Source organism: Scyliorhinus torazame, chromosome 1 (assembly GCF_047496885.1).
Source record: "Scyliorhinus torazame isolate Kashiwa2021f chromosome 1, sScyTor2.1, whole genome shotgun sequence".
NCBI lineage: Eukaryota > Metazoa > Chordata > Chondrichthyes > Carcharhiniformes > Scyliorhinidae > Scyliorhinus > Scyliorhinus torazame.
Window position 1 is genome coordinate 93,961,156 of NC_092707.1, and position 15,070 is coordinate 93,976,225.

Below are 15,070 nucleotides of genomic sequence, written 5' to 3' on the forward strand. Positions count from 1 at the left end.
CACACTACCAGAAGGATGTGGAGGCTTTAGAGAGGGTGCAGAAGAGATTTACCAGAATGTTGCCTGGTATGGAGGGCATTAGCTATGAGGAGCGGTTGAATAAACTCGGTTTGTTCTCACTGGAACGACGGAGGTTGAGGGTCAACCTGATGGAGGTCTACAAAATTATGAGGGGCATAGACAGAGTGGATAGTCAGAGGCTTTTCCCAGGGTAGAGGGGTCAATTACTAGGGGGCATAGGTTTAAGGTGAGAGGGGCAAGGTTTAGAGCAGATGTACGAGGCAAGTTTTTTACACAGAGGCTAGTGGGTGCCTGGAACTCGCTACCGGAGGTGGTGGTGGAAGCAGGGACGATAGTGACATTTAAGGGGCATCTTGACAAATACATGAATAGGATGGGAATAGAGGGATACGGACCCAGGAAGTGCAGGAGATTGTAGTTTAGTCGGGCAGCATAGTCGGCACGGGCTTGGAGGACCGAAGGGCCTGTTCCTGTGCTGTACATTTCTTTGTTCTTTGTTTGTTTGTATGGCCATGAAACCATTTTCTATTGTTGTAAAAACCCATCTTGGTTGTAGCCATATTGCTGTATATAATAAATGAGCGTTGATTTAATTCTTACTAAGCGGTGTTGCATTATTAATCATTACTTGGACTTGAACCACATGGCGGTGTCAGAAAGGTACCTGGCGACTCATGAGCAAAGGTGACAGAATAAGAATAAGTAAACTAAGGCTAAAACGAGCAACATTTTGGCGACTCTGGTGGGACCCGATCTAGAAGTGGAAAACCACTCCGGGAGAACCCAAGAAATTTGAATTAGAATCCAATTGGAAACAAAATACCACAAGTGTTCAAGCAGTTCTGATTAATAATTCATAATTCGGAAGTGTGTGTTTGCATGCGTAACTAACAGGGCGATAAGGTAAAACTGATAGATTTTTGTTGCGTCAAAACTGTCGGAAGTCTGTATTTTCGGAAATTAGCGCAAGCTGTACCTGCATCTACGATACCACCTGAGCCCCTGTTCCAAATTTAAACGAAGTAAGCGGATAGGAGAGATGGCCATGCAGGCAATGCAACGCCTCATGAACCCCGAGGAATTTGCGGTCGCAGCGACCAGCAGCAGTAGAGTGGGACAGTGTCCCATTTGGGAAGAGGAAATCCGGAAATATCTCAAGGGCAAAGGATGGCCCATGTGGAATGATTTTTGCGATAATGACGAATCAGGTCCCGGACGTATAGGGCATACTTGGTGGGAGAACATGAGTGAGATCCATAAAAAGAACTTAGCAAAAGCTCACAAGCCGATGTCAATTGTGTCCTGTCTGGCACAATTGCGAGGCACAGAGGAGGTCGTCAAGACGCTCCGCAAAGAAGTAGAGGGCATACATCGTATGAGTAAAGTCGATGGATGCGAGGTTGAGAAAGAGAATCTGGAATTAAGGAGGAAATTAGCAGCAAAGGACGAAGAGGTGGCTGACGCCAAACGGGGTCACCAGTCTTGTCTGGCTCATTTGAGTAGTTTCCAGTCCCAGTATGAAAACGCTCATCAGGACACGCAGCGTGCAGTCCTGGTGAGGAAAGAAACAGAGAAGCAGGTGGAGACGCTACAGAAACAATGTAGTGATCTCAAGGCAGCCTGGAGTGCGCTCCACGCTGCAACCACAGAACAAAGACAGAGCACCATAGACCATGCAAACTGCCGGAAGCAAATTGCAGACCTGCAGTCACTGCTTTCTGTCCAGAAGGGATTTCAAGAAACCTTTGGGGAAAAGTTAGACCAGGAAGACGGCCCTGATTGGGAAGAGTTACAGGAAACAGCGCAGAGATATGTTCAGGGAACATGTGCGCAGGGAAAGCCCCAAAGGAGAAAAGCACCCCCACCCCCCACACAGCAGGTAGTTCAGGCTCCCATGAGCCCTGTAACAACCCACCGCACAGCCACATCAGACAAGGCGGAATTCCTATATTCCACCCCCCTCACAGTGACCCAATTACGGGACGAGTGTGCAAAAATCACACCGTTCCTCCCCGCTTCAGACCCACGCCATTTCTTTGCCACCGTCAAACATCAGGCGACCATGTACAGCCTGGATGAGAGAGAGCATGTAAAGCTCATGGTTCTAAGTTCGGATCCATCGGTAGCAGCAGCCCTTCCCGACCCACAGAACGTAGGAGGAGGCACCCTTGCAGAAATGCATACCGCGATCCTGGATGCGATCGAGTATAACCGGGGTGACCCCGTAGATGGCCTAAATAAGTGTAGGCAGAAGAAGTCTGAGCACCCCACAGCGTTTGCAGGACGCCTGTGGATTCACTCCGAAGCCGTTTTTGGAGACGTAGACCTCCCCAGACAATATGGCCAAATGGACCCGCACCCTTATCTCCCATGCCACAGAGGCAGGACAGAATGCCTGTCATAGTTATGATCCCTCGGAGGAGGCGCATTACGAGAAGTGGGTGGTTAAAAGATTGTCCCGCGTTTGGGAGCAGTCTGTTCACAATAAACCCGTCGCTAAAACCACCAAGGAAAAGCAAGCTGCCGCAGACATGCAGGCAGTAAAACCAACCCATCACAACCCTGCCTGGGTAAATGAGGGGAAGAACAGCACCCCACCCAAATTGGGGCATTTTGCAAAAGAGTGCAATGGCCCCAAAAAGCCACAGAGAGCCCAACAAACAGGCACTCTGATTAAGAAAAAGGCAGAGCCCATCCATAGCGTTAGCGCCCGTTCGGACCAGACGGACTTGACGGGAACGGACTGACGGTGTACGGGCTCCCCCAGTTGGGTCTGCGATACCCTTTGGGATAGGTCAGGGCGACCCGTAGTCGCAGCGAAGATTCGGGGAGAGCGTATCGAGTTTCTTTGGGACACAGGAGGGTCCTGCACCACCATAAACTCCTCCACCCTTTTTCAGGACACGTGGCCCACTACAGCCACTATCACCCTCAGCGGCTTTACAGGCCACTCACAGCAGGGACACATCACAGCCCCTGTACCCATTCAAATAGGAAACATAACCACAAAACACCCCGTAGTTTTAGTAGACCTGCCCCACACAGCAGAACACATTCTGGGAATCGGCTTTATGAATTCCCACCACCTATCCTTCGATCCAGTCAACCAGTCTGTCTGGAAGATGGCGAAATCCGCTAGAGCCCCCCGCAACGCTCATCATAGGGGACTACATGAACAAAATTAGCGCAGTAGGCGAGTTTTGGTTCAACCCCACCACGCTTAGCACGGACAAGCAGGTTAGGGCAGTCCTGCAAAAGAACAGGGCAGCATTCGCGACCCACAAACATGACTGTGGACGGATGACTGGCTCCGTACAAGTAACAGGACCGGACCCTAGACCCCAAAAACAGTACGGATTCCCCCTAGAAGCAGAGGGAGAAATCCTAAAAGTTATAGAGAGCTTATTAGAGCAGGGTGTACTAAGATCAGTAGCCTCTACTAATAATGCCCCGATTTGGCCAGTAAGAAAGCCCAACGGATCATGGCGCTTGACCATTGATTATCGGGAGCTCAATAAAGTCACCCCCGCAGCAGGCCCCACCGTAGCAACAAGTCCCGAGACCATGCTCAAGCAGGGACTCAACTCCCGCTATTTCACGGTTTTGGACATCAGTAATGGATTCTGGTCCATTCCATTGGCAAAGGCGTGCCAGTATAAATTTGCCTTCACCTTTAAAGCGCAGCAGTACACGTGGACATGCCTGCCACAAGGCTTCCACAACTCCCCCTCCATTTTCCACCGACAGCTGGCAAATGGACTAGCGAAATGTTCTCGCCCCAAATGTCTGGTACAGTATGTAGATGATCTACTACTGCAGACAGACACGAAGGAAGAGCACATTGAGCTTCTGTCCGAACTCCTGGAATTATTACATTCCATTGGCTGTAAAGTCAACCCCAAATAGGCCCAGATATTGGAATAAAATGTGGTATATTTGGGTACAATTATCACACACGGCAAACGTGAGATCGAGCATAAAAGAATTGACTCGATCGCTAAACTGCCCCTTCCCCAGAATGTTTCAGCCCTCCAGTCGTTTTTAGGACTGGTTGGCTACTGCCGAAACCACATTGACGGTTTCGCCAGCAAGGCAGCGCCCCTCTCAGACCTCCTCAAGAAAGGAGCTCCCTGGGAGTGGCTTCCGCAGCATACGGATGCGGTGGAATCATTAAAACAGGTGCTCATAGCCGCCCCCGCACTACAAGTTCCAGACCCGCTTTCCCCTTACGCCATAGAGGTAGCGACCACAGACCGCACCCTTTCAGCCGTGCTCCTCCAGGAACGGCACGACCAGTTAAGACCCGTAGCTTACGCCTCCCGACTTTTAGATGCTGTGGAGCAGGGATTTTCAGCCTGTGAGAGGCACCTGCTCGCAGTTTTCTGGGCAGTCCAGTACTTTTCATACATTACCGGACTGAACCCCATCACCATTCTGACCGAACACACCCCCACCCAACTTTTACTGGACGGACGACTCAAGGACGGTACGGTCAGCCAAATACGCGCAGCTAGATGGACCCTTCTCTTGCAGGGACGGGACATCACAGTAAAACGGACAAAGATGCACACATACTTAGCGGACAATTTGCAGTACCCCGGAACCCCCCATGAATGTGAGATCATCTCTCCACACCATAACACAGGCCCCTTTATAGCAAAAACACCCGCCAGAAAAATAGGAAATTCATCTCAGAGCCCCCCTCACCCGGACACGTGTGAACCCATTAGGATTTATGTGGATGGATCTTCCACAGTCTTAGATGGGCAACGCATAACAGGTTGCGGGATTTATGTTGAGCACTCGCCCTCGAGGAGATAGCATTAAAACTCCCCGGACACTTAGGCGCGCAGGCAGCAGAGCTTGCGGCCAATGCGTACATAGTAGACCACCCAGATTCCTTCCCCAGCCCAGCAGACATATACTCAGACAGCCTCTATGTCTGTAACAGCCTTGCAGAATTTCTGCCCCTGTGGGAAACAAGAGGATTTGTTTCCGCGGATGGGAAACCTCTCCCCTCAGCCCCATTACTCCGCCATATTTTATAAAAAGCCCAAAACAGGACTTTTGGCATCATCAAAGTCCGCAGCCACCATCGTTCCTCCCCCCCCATGAAATGTAAAAGCCGACGCACTGGCTAAGGCAGGTTCCAGACATGGGTACTTTTGGAAACCCCCCGAAAGCGCGCCAGTGAGTACGCCAGTGAGTGCAGTTCAGCTCGCGCAGACTAGGATCGAGGATCTAGTAGAGGCCCAGAAGCAGGATAGCGCTCTCACTGAGATCGTGAAAGGGAAGTTTCCAGCCTCCTACGAGAGGTTTGGAAATACACTAACCACACACGACGGTGTGGTGTTAAAGGACACCCATTATGTAGTTCCTGAGCAGGATAGGAACCAATTGATTTGTTTATTCCATGATGGTCATGGACACCAGGGAATCAATCCCACTACAGCCCACCTCAAACAGCTTTGTTGGTGGCCAAATCTCAAGGAAGATGTAAGCCATTACATTGAGAATTGCCTTATCTGTGCGCAGAACAACCCCGATAGATATGCCAGAAAGGCCCAACTCAGCCACACCCGACCCGTTAACGGCCCCTGGACTAACCTCCAGATTGATTTTATAGGTCCATTGCCCCCTTGCAGGAATGGCTATAAATATGTTCTGGTGGTCATAGACACTTTTACCAAGTGGGTGGAAGTATTTCCAGCCCGCACCAACACCGCGAAAACCACAGCCAAGATTCTAACCCACCACATCTTTACAAGATGGGGACTCCCCCGCAGTATTGAATCGGACCAAGGTTCTCACTTTATGGGACGGGTCATGCAGAACGTCCTCACGATATTTGGCATCACCCAAAAATTCCACATTGCGTACCACCCACAGTTGAGTGGTATAGTGTAGCGCATGAATTGGACCCTAAAAACCACCCTCAGAAAAATGGTCCAGCAGAACACCACCACTTGGGACTCAGTCCTCCCTTTTGCGCTGATGTTTTTGCTTAACACTGTTTCCACCTCCACAGGTTACACCCCACACACCCTCGTGACCGGACGCCCCATGAAAGGGACAGAATACTTGTTAGGTTTAGACCTGACCAGCCCTGAAGTAACGGCCCTCACCCACGAGAAAGCCGTGGAGCAATTAGTTGCTAATGTAAAAAACGGCTCAGTTAGCAGCCGCTGTAAAACTGGGCACCAAAAAGAAACAGAGCAAGGCCTGTTTCGATAAGGCAGTGCATGCAACGGAGTATGATATAGGACAGCAAGTGATGTTGTCTGTATATAACCCCAGCACATTCCGGTCTCCAAAATACTCGAGTCCGTACTCCATTGCGGATAAAGTAAGCCCATCAGTATACAAAATAAAATACCCAAATGGTAAGACTGCGTGGTTTCATATAAACCAGTTAAAGGCTTATGGAACACAGTCAAACCACGCCCACCACGTCATGCTGGACGCAGCAGACCACACCCCGCCCACAGCCAACGTAACCTGACCAATCCCCACAACCTCAAGCCCAGCCACGGACTCGACCTCGACTGCACCCCCAAAATATACACTCCGCCCCGGCACGCCCACAGACTGCAGCAGCAGAGACTGTGATTCGGACGATAGCCACAGCACGCCTCCCTACTATCCCCATGCAACCGGACCCACACCCAGCGACTCCGATCCCAGTAATCCCTTCCTGATCACTTTTCTAAATAAATCCCACCACCGACCACCGAACCACACGGACGACCCCGACTTTGTCCCCACACAACTCATTGGCACCGCAACAACTCCTGCAGACTCGTCTGCAACGACGAAAGCAACCCCAACTCATACCAAGCAGCCCTTTCAGCCCTAATTCACTCCAGAGTTTGGCACCCGGGAGAAGGGGACGACCTCGAGTCTGACTCCCAAGCCGCCAACCACTTTGCGACTCTGTTCGCAACAGAGAACTGAGGTGTCCACATGATGTTTAAAGGAAACGCTTGGGAGAAGTGTTGTCCTTCCTGATGGAACCTGCAGGATGTTTTATGTTGTTCGTACGTTTGTTTAAGTGTTGTTCGTCCGACAGGAGAATTTTTTTCCAGCCGCTTGTTCAGCGGTACCAACTTATCTGCAGATACCTGGTCAACAGACCAGACGCTTGTTCAGCGGAACTAGCTTGTCTACGGACACTTCAGCTGATACCAGTTCGGGTATCAGACGCCCGATCGTAACTGCTCTTCTGATTCAAGGATAGAATCACTATAGCAGCCCCACCACAACGACTACATTTTTGCCCGTTCTTGTCGGTTGCTCAGGCAATGGAGAAACGGTGTGAGACCCGCCCTGCCTGGGGACCCCCCCCCCCCGTTGGTCAATCACGCTCGGGTAGGGGAGATACGGCATTGGTAGCCGTCCTACCCGGGGACTCCATCCAAATCTTACCCGTCACGGCTCATACGCACCTCATTTGACATTTTTCATTTCAAAAAGTTTTTATTTGTTTAGGCGACCTTTAAGTTGCTGACATATGCTATTTACATCCTGGAACATTTGGATGGTAAATCAGCACTGGTCCGTCATTGGGAAGTGTGCCGTGTCCTAAAATTTGTTTTTGGAAGAAAAAAAATGAGGGAGTCACACATAGTGACCAATTATAAGGGTATAATTGGCCCCAAAGGACAGACACACTAGCATACCGGATATTGACCCAAGATAGTTACAGATACTATGCTTGTTTTTACCGAACTCCAGAACCGGAGAAAATACAAGAGAACACACAAAAAGAAAAGAGGACAGCCATGAGGACCCCCTTCGTCGTGCTCAACATGATTTTTGTGGACATTTGGTTGTGCGGGAACGCGAACCCCATTACTTCAAACCTCCCTGCCGTTAATGTTTCACTGCCCCGCAGTACCCAGAGCCCAGTCACCAGCGACACTGCATCTTCCTGGTGTGCCAGGTTCATAACCTGGTACTCCCTGTCCTACGTGATCGAAGCACTGTTAGCGTTGGCGATACTCTGCTGTGTAGTGCAGACTATGCGCCTACGTAAGTGGAGAAGGAGTGTACCGCGCTCGAACCCCGGTATATTGGATCAGATCCCCTATATTCGGTTACGACCAGACCCCCGACATCTATAATAAAATAATAAAGTGTATTCACTTGCGTTTATTTTTGTAAATAAAGAAATGTACAAAGCTGTTCATGAACAAAAAAATGTATGATCCTGAGCTTGACTGCCAAGCCAGGAAAGAGTATATGAAATGTTGTGATTTTTTGTTGTATGTTTTAGGAAGATAGGATAATGCAATGTTTAGCGAGTATAGTGTAATAAGGATAAATTAGAGGTTCCAAGTTTGTTATTTTGTAATGCATGTCCCTGTCTGACATAGCGCCCTTAGAATTGTTAGGTAAAATGTTTTGTGCATAGCTAGGGTCAGAGCAGAGGCCATGTAGGAGGTGTCCCTCCTGGTCAGGGAATGGAAAGAACAAAATTTAAGTGGTCCTTCACGCTTCTCGTTAGGATCACAAGGAGGGTGTGTAGCCACCTAAAATGGCTGATTCCCGATTAGAATGGTCAAACCCCGATCTAAAATGGCAAACGGAAGAGGCTGATGGTAAAATCAGCCAACAGGACTCAAACGGACAGCTGCAGGTAAAACAGTGTATTCGGCTCTGGGGAAGTCAGCCCAGACAGATACCTGCAGCCATCAACATCACAACAACCCAGCCATCTGCATATTAAGCAGCCATCCCCGGGAACAATTGCTACAAATTAGCAATTGAAAGCCGACCCAGACATTTCGGCGCCAGCAGGGGCTGACACAAAGGAAGGTAGACGACCACCCCCCGATCAAGGAATCGCCCCATTATTGGAGCACATCGAACCAAGTGATTGGGACCAAGTCCAATCACTTGGAACCAGGTACGAGGTCCGCCCCGAGAGGCGGGAAGCCCCTGGGGACTATAAGAATAGGGGCCAAGTTCAAATCGACCCTTCTCTTCCTGCTCGCAACCTTCGAGACCCTTCGACAAAGAAAACCGTAAGTCTTACTCCAGCGATCGCTACCAGATAGGTGCTCCTGATTATCGACTTGTACCAGCTTTTGAATCCCGCAGGCCAGAACCAATTCGAAAGACCATTCGTTTCCCTGACCTGGTGGGCCATTTCCAAAGTTAAGTATTGGCCTTTAGTGGTAGGTAGTAGTCTAGAAGTAGGATTATTGTATAAGTATTTATTGCTGTATCTCATAAATGAGCGTTGATTTAATTCTTACTAAGCGGTGTGTTGCATTATTAATCGTTACTTGGACTTGAACCACGTGGCGGTATCAGAAAGACACCTGGCGACTCATGAGCAAAGGTGACAGAATAAGAATAAGTAAACTAAGGCTAAAACGAGCAACATGGTTCACTCATGTCCTTCAGGGAAGGAAATCTGCTGTCCTTGTCCGGTCTGGCCTATATGTGACTCCAGATCCACAGCAATGTTGTTGCCCTCCGAAATGGCCTAGCAAGCAACTACGGATGAGCAACAAGTGCTGACCCATGCATGAAAAAAAAATGTTCCTGGATGTCCAGTCTGTTTTCCTGAATTCCCGTTCTGTTGGAATTTGGAGAACTCAGTGGGATGATAATCCTGTGACAGGAGTTACTATATTTGCTTCTGGTTGTTCCTCTAAATTCAATCACACTACACAAAGCAGCAGAAATGCATTTCAGGCAATGGTGTAAAACTTGTGGTCCCAGATCTGCTATTAGGTTCCATGGGGTTAAAAACCAGTCATTGTGTATAAGATTTGCACAACAATCCCAAGGTGAATTTCTATCCCAAGGTGTTCAAGAACAAGCTGCTGGTAGAGTATTTGGATCAGCCTAACTCAATACTAATGAAGTAAGTACAGACAGATGGGGGAGGGGGAATCTGCTGAAACTATTAACATTGAGTTTCCTTTGGTTCTGTGCAAAACTCTGAGGAAAATGGCAAGCTATTTTTGAACAAACTGATTTGTTCAGTTCTATGTATGGCAGCCAGCAATTTTCAAATGTGATCAACAAGTTATTCAAAAGCCAGGAAGTCTCAGCAACTGTTTTTGGAAATATTTACAGGTCTGTTGCTGTTGCAAGCCTGTTCAACATTCTCAAGAGAATAGGGTAAGCTTTCATCAGCAAGAAAAGAAACACATTGTATACAAAAGTACTCTACAAATAGCGAGAAACACATGCAGAGAGCAAGAGTGACACAGAGAGGCAGACGGGGGAAGGGGCAGTCCTGACAGGGAGAGAGCGAGGCCAGCAGATACCCCAACAAAGAGGGGGAGCGCAACAGACAGACAGGGGAGCGCAACAGAGAGAGACAGTGTGCGTGTGACAGAGAGCGCAAGAGGGAAGCGCGGACAATGAAGAGAGAGCGAGCGAGAGTGTGCATACACAACAGAGAAGGAGCATGTGTGAGAGAGAGGGAGGGAGAGCGTGTGGGCGTGTGCGTGCGAGGGGGGTTGGGGAGAGGAGGAACTGCACACCAGAGAGAACGCATGACTGAGAAAGCAACAAAAAAGAGATTTTAAATTTCAATAAGTTGTGATTGTTTTTCATTGAAAAGAGGGGCCATGTAGACATTTCAGAACTAAAAGCAATTAACATAAAGGTTGTTCCATCTGTAATCCTGGATGCATTCCTGAAAGTATACCTAAACCAAGCTCCAAGGAAAAGGGAACAACTAGTATTACATGCAACATTAACAATCTGTAGTTTTCTCTGTTTCTCGGAATACATCAAGCTATTGAAAAGTCCTACAGTGGGGTAGAAATGAAGAACAATTGCAAAAGGTCACAAATAAAGTTTGGTGTTTAAAATATACAAAATATCAATGAAGTTAATATGTTCTTCCAAGATTGGGGTTGGAGCACATTTCTAGGGCATAATAGAAGAAAGCTTCACACTACATCAGGTCCAAGTTATTCCTCACCTCAATAATATTATTATTATTGGATTGGATTTGTTTATTGGCACGTGTACCGAGGTACAGTGAAAATAATTTTTCTGCGAGCAGCTCAACAGATCATTAAGTACATGAGAAGAAAAGGGAATAAAAGAAAATACATAATAGGGCAACACAACATATACACTGTAACTACATAAGCACTGGCATCGGATGAAGCATACAGGGTGTAGTGTTAATGAAATCAGTCCATAAGAGGGTAATTTAGGAGTCTGGTGACAGTGGGGAAGCTGTTTTTGAGTCTGTTCGTGCGTGTTCTCAGACTTCTGCATTACCTGCAATTTTTAATGCAGAAGATGGAAACATTAGGAAATTGTCCTGCTTTTCAAAACAAACCCTTAGAAACAAGCCAAGAAAACATTATACATGGGTAGGGCCGGGAGTAAAATTCAATTCGAAGTCCACAGAAATCAATTTATAACAAGCTTAAAGAACTAACTTAATTGACAGACATACCTGCGTATCATTATAGACATTAACGATATCAATGGGTCTATGGGTATCACAGACAAAGAAAACAGTATCCTCATCAGGTTGCAATGTCTCCAGAAGATCCAGATTAGCACCGCAATTAATCAACACAAGGTACTTGAACTGCAAATAGGAAAGTTACAGATTCAATGGTTTGGTTTTTGCAGGCACAGGTGGATTTAGTGCCAGAAGCACAATACTACATTTAAATACATCTACATGCAGAAAATAAACCGCACAGCTTACTCACTCAGTCTGCTCTCACGTACCTACAAAAATAAAACAGTCTCTCACCTTGAAACATGGCAAACAGCATCATAAAATTAATGAGCCTTCTAGTTCGCCAGAAATTCAATTGCTTGAATTCCTTAAGGAATGTGCATCCCCTACTTCATTGGTCCCACCATTGGCCATCATGTCTGCAGCCATCTAGGCCCAAGCTTGAATTCCCTCCCAAAACCTCTCATCCTCGCTCGTTTTTGTAAGATAAAACTGACCTCCTCAAATAAGCTTTTAGTTAGCTGTCTTAACATCTTGATCTTTGGTTCGGTATCAACCTTTACAATCCCGGAAGTATGAGGTACTTCTTTCAAGCCAATGGTATCTTGGGGGAAGAACGTCAAAAAGTGCTTCTCCTAGTACTCAGTGGGGCCTCAACCGTTGGAATTATAAAGAGTCTTACCTAGCCAGCTGCACCGGATTCAAAATCATTTGATCAGTTAGTTGCACTAGTGGCTGAACACTATGATCTGAAACCTTCTATTATAATGCAAAGTTATAGGTTCAACACGGTTGTACGATCCCTGGGCGAGTCGGTAACTGATGTTTTGAATCGCTGTAGGCAACTGGCGGATTACTGGAAGTTTGGGTTGTCCCTCTCAGAAATGTTGAGGGATAGGTATGTTTGTGGTATAAATAACACGGTTACGCCAAGGAAGCTGTTGGCGGAGCCCACGTTAGAATTAAAACAGGCCATTTTGTTGTCACTATCCTGAGAAAATTCAGAGAAAGGGGTACTGGAGCTTCAAGGATCCATAGGCTGTGGGTTTCATAGTTGACCCGATATCTGTATCAGACTCCCACAACATCACAAGACCGTGAGAGAACGGTCAGATCACCCCCCCAAAGAGGCGACCACAGGCACAATTCAGCACTTGGGCCAGTACTCAGGGGCCACTGCAGACCGATCAGATAGTTCCCAGAGGACGAAGAGGAAGGTTGGCCACATTGCCAGATGTGTGGATGGAGGACATGTGATTGTCAGGGCCGCCAGAACTGGCGGAGAGAACGCCGTCTATGGTAGCCAAAGAAGCCACCACGAGCCAGGGCCTTGCACGTGGCCCCACCGGAAGAAGATAGTATGATGTAGCTTAATTGCATTGCTACGCTGAAGGAGGCACCGATCCGGGTCATTGCAAGCGAACAGGCATCCTTTGCAGATGGAGATGAAGACGGGAGCCGCCGACTCCATTGTTGGCCAACAGACCTTTCACCTGGTTCGGACAGGAATCTTACTACTAACACTGTGAGACACCTAGGCCAGGTTGGTGACCGAAACAGGCAAGCTACTGAGCATTGTGGGGGCCACCGTGATTCCGGTGACATAGGAACACTAAATGATCAGGCTACACTTGATGGCATTGTCGTTGTGCAGAAACTGGGACCCAATCTGCTGGGGTGTGACTGGTCGAAAGTCTTCCGCTTTGATCAGCAACAAATTTTCTCGATGGGCACCGGAAACTTGTATGAAGTCCTAGGTAAGTATCCTGACGTATTCCAGAATAAAGGGGGCCAAAGCCCGTATCCACATGGACCCAGAGGCTCAACCTAGATATTTTAGGGCAAGGTCCCTTACGCCTTACTCACCAAAGTTGACGCAGAGCTGCAGTGCCTAAAAGATCTGGAGATCATATGGCCAGTACGGTTTGTGGAATGGGCCATGCCCGTAGCACTGGTTACGAAGTTGGACAAGTCTGTCCCACTCTGCGGAGATGACAAAACTTATAGTCAACAGAGCTTCTTACACGGACCGCTGTCCAATGCTCAGAGTGGAAGATTTATAAGCAGAGCTGGCTGTAGGGTGTTCCTTTACAAAGCTCGATTTGAGCCATGCCTACTTGTAGGTAGAACTGGACTCCATATCCAGGAAATACGCAACTATAAACACCCACAGAGGGTTACTGAGTACACGTTGCCCCCCCCGGATCACATCCACTTCGGTAATCTTCCAAAGCGTAATGGAAGGTATTCTTCAAGGGCTGCCAAAGGAAGCTGTATACTTGGCTGATGTGCTCATCACGGGTACCACCGACAAGGAGCACATGGAAACCTGGAGGAAGTACTCCGACGGTTCTCCCAAGTTGGCTGAAGAGCAGCAAATGTGTGTTCAGAGCAAAGGCAGTAACGTATTTGAGATACAGGGTAGACAGAGATGGCCTGCACCCTGTAAAAGGGAAAATTCAGGCCATAAAGGGGCCCCAACTCTGAGGAATGCCACCAAACTCCGGTCATTCTTAAGCTTGGTGAATTATTATGGGAAATTCGTCTCAAATTTGGTCACCCTGTTGGCGCCACTTCATATTATACTGATCAAGAACCAAAAATAGGTTTGGGTGCTCCACAGGAAGAAGCATTCTCCGGGGTTTAAAATAAATTCATTCATGGAACGTGGTCGTCGCAGGCTTATTACCCATCCCAAAGTGCTCTCGAGGGGGCAGTTAAGAGTCAACCTCATTGCTGAGGATCTGGAGTCACAGCAACCATTATTGATCTCCCTGTGGGGCTTGTGGAGTACGAGCTCCCCACGTAGGGGCGGAGACCTAGACAGCTAGGAAGCCCAAGCAGGGACCAGCATTTTGGTTGTCCCAACGGGGACTGTGATGTGTACATAGTTACTGATGTGGGCCGCTTATTGCTAAAAGTTACATAAATCTTTTCCTTCCTATTGCTGGCTTCGTTGGGCATGAGAAGCTTCCTTCTTGAACTGCAGCAGTCCTGTGTTGTAGGTACATCCACAGTGCTGTTCGGCAGGCAGTGCCATGATTTTGATCCAGCAACAGTGAAAGAATGGAGATATATTTCTGTCAGGATTTTGTATAATTGGGTGGTACGTTGGTGCAGTGGTTAGCACTACTGCCTCATGGCGTCGAGGACTTGAGTTCGATCCCGGTCCCAGTCACTGTCCCTGTGGAGTTTGCACATTCTTCCCGTGTCTGCGTGGGTCTCACCTCCACAACCCAAAAGATGTGCAGGGTAGGTGGATTGGCCACGCTAAATTGCCCCTTAATTAGATAAAAGATAATTGCGAACTCTAATTTTTAAAAAAATACAAAAAAAAAGGATGTTGTATGACTTGGAGGGGACATTGCAAGTGGCCACGTTCACACGTGCCTGCTGCTCTTCTCTTCCAGATGGTAGAGGTCACAGGATTGATACAGTTTACCTTATAGATGTGGTTGTTCCAGTTAGGTGTCTGTCAACAGAAACCTACAGAATGTTAATGGTGGGGGTTCAACACTGGTGATGCTTTTGGATATCAAGGTTAGATTTTCTCTTGTTGGAGAAGGTCTTTGCTTGCCATTTGTATTTTTCTTT

At 47.8% G+C, this 15,070-nt stretch overlaps 1 protein-coding gene across 2 annotated transcripts in view; it reads right to left on the minus strand.

Moving 5' to 3' along the window:
- The window catches only part of cdc45 (CDC45 cell division cycle 45 homolog (S. cerevisiae)), a 147,723-nt gene that overhangs the window by 115,179 nt on the left and 17,474 nt on the right, over window positions 1-15,070 (minus strand). For both annotated transcript variants that reach the window (XM_072498178.1, XM_072498180.1), the window contains exon 4: window positions 11,462-11,599. In XM_072498178.1, coding sequence (XP_072354279.1) covers window positions 11,462-11,599 — 138 coding nt within the window. The remainder of the gene's footprint in view (window positions 1-11,461; window positions 11,600-15,070) is intronic.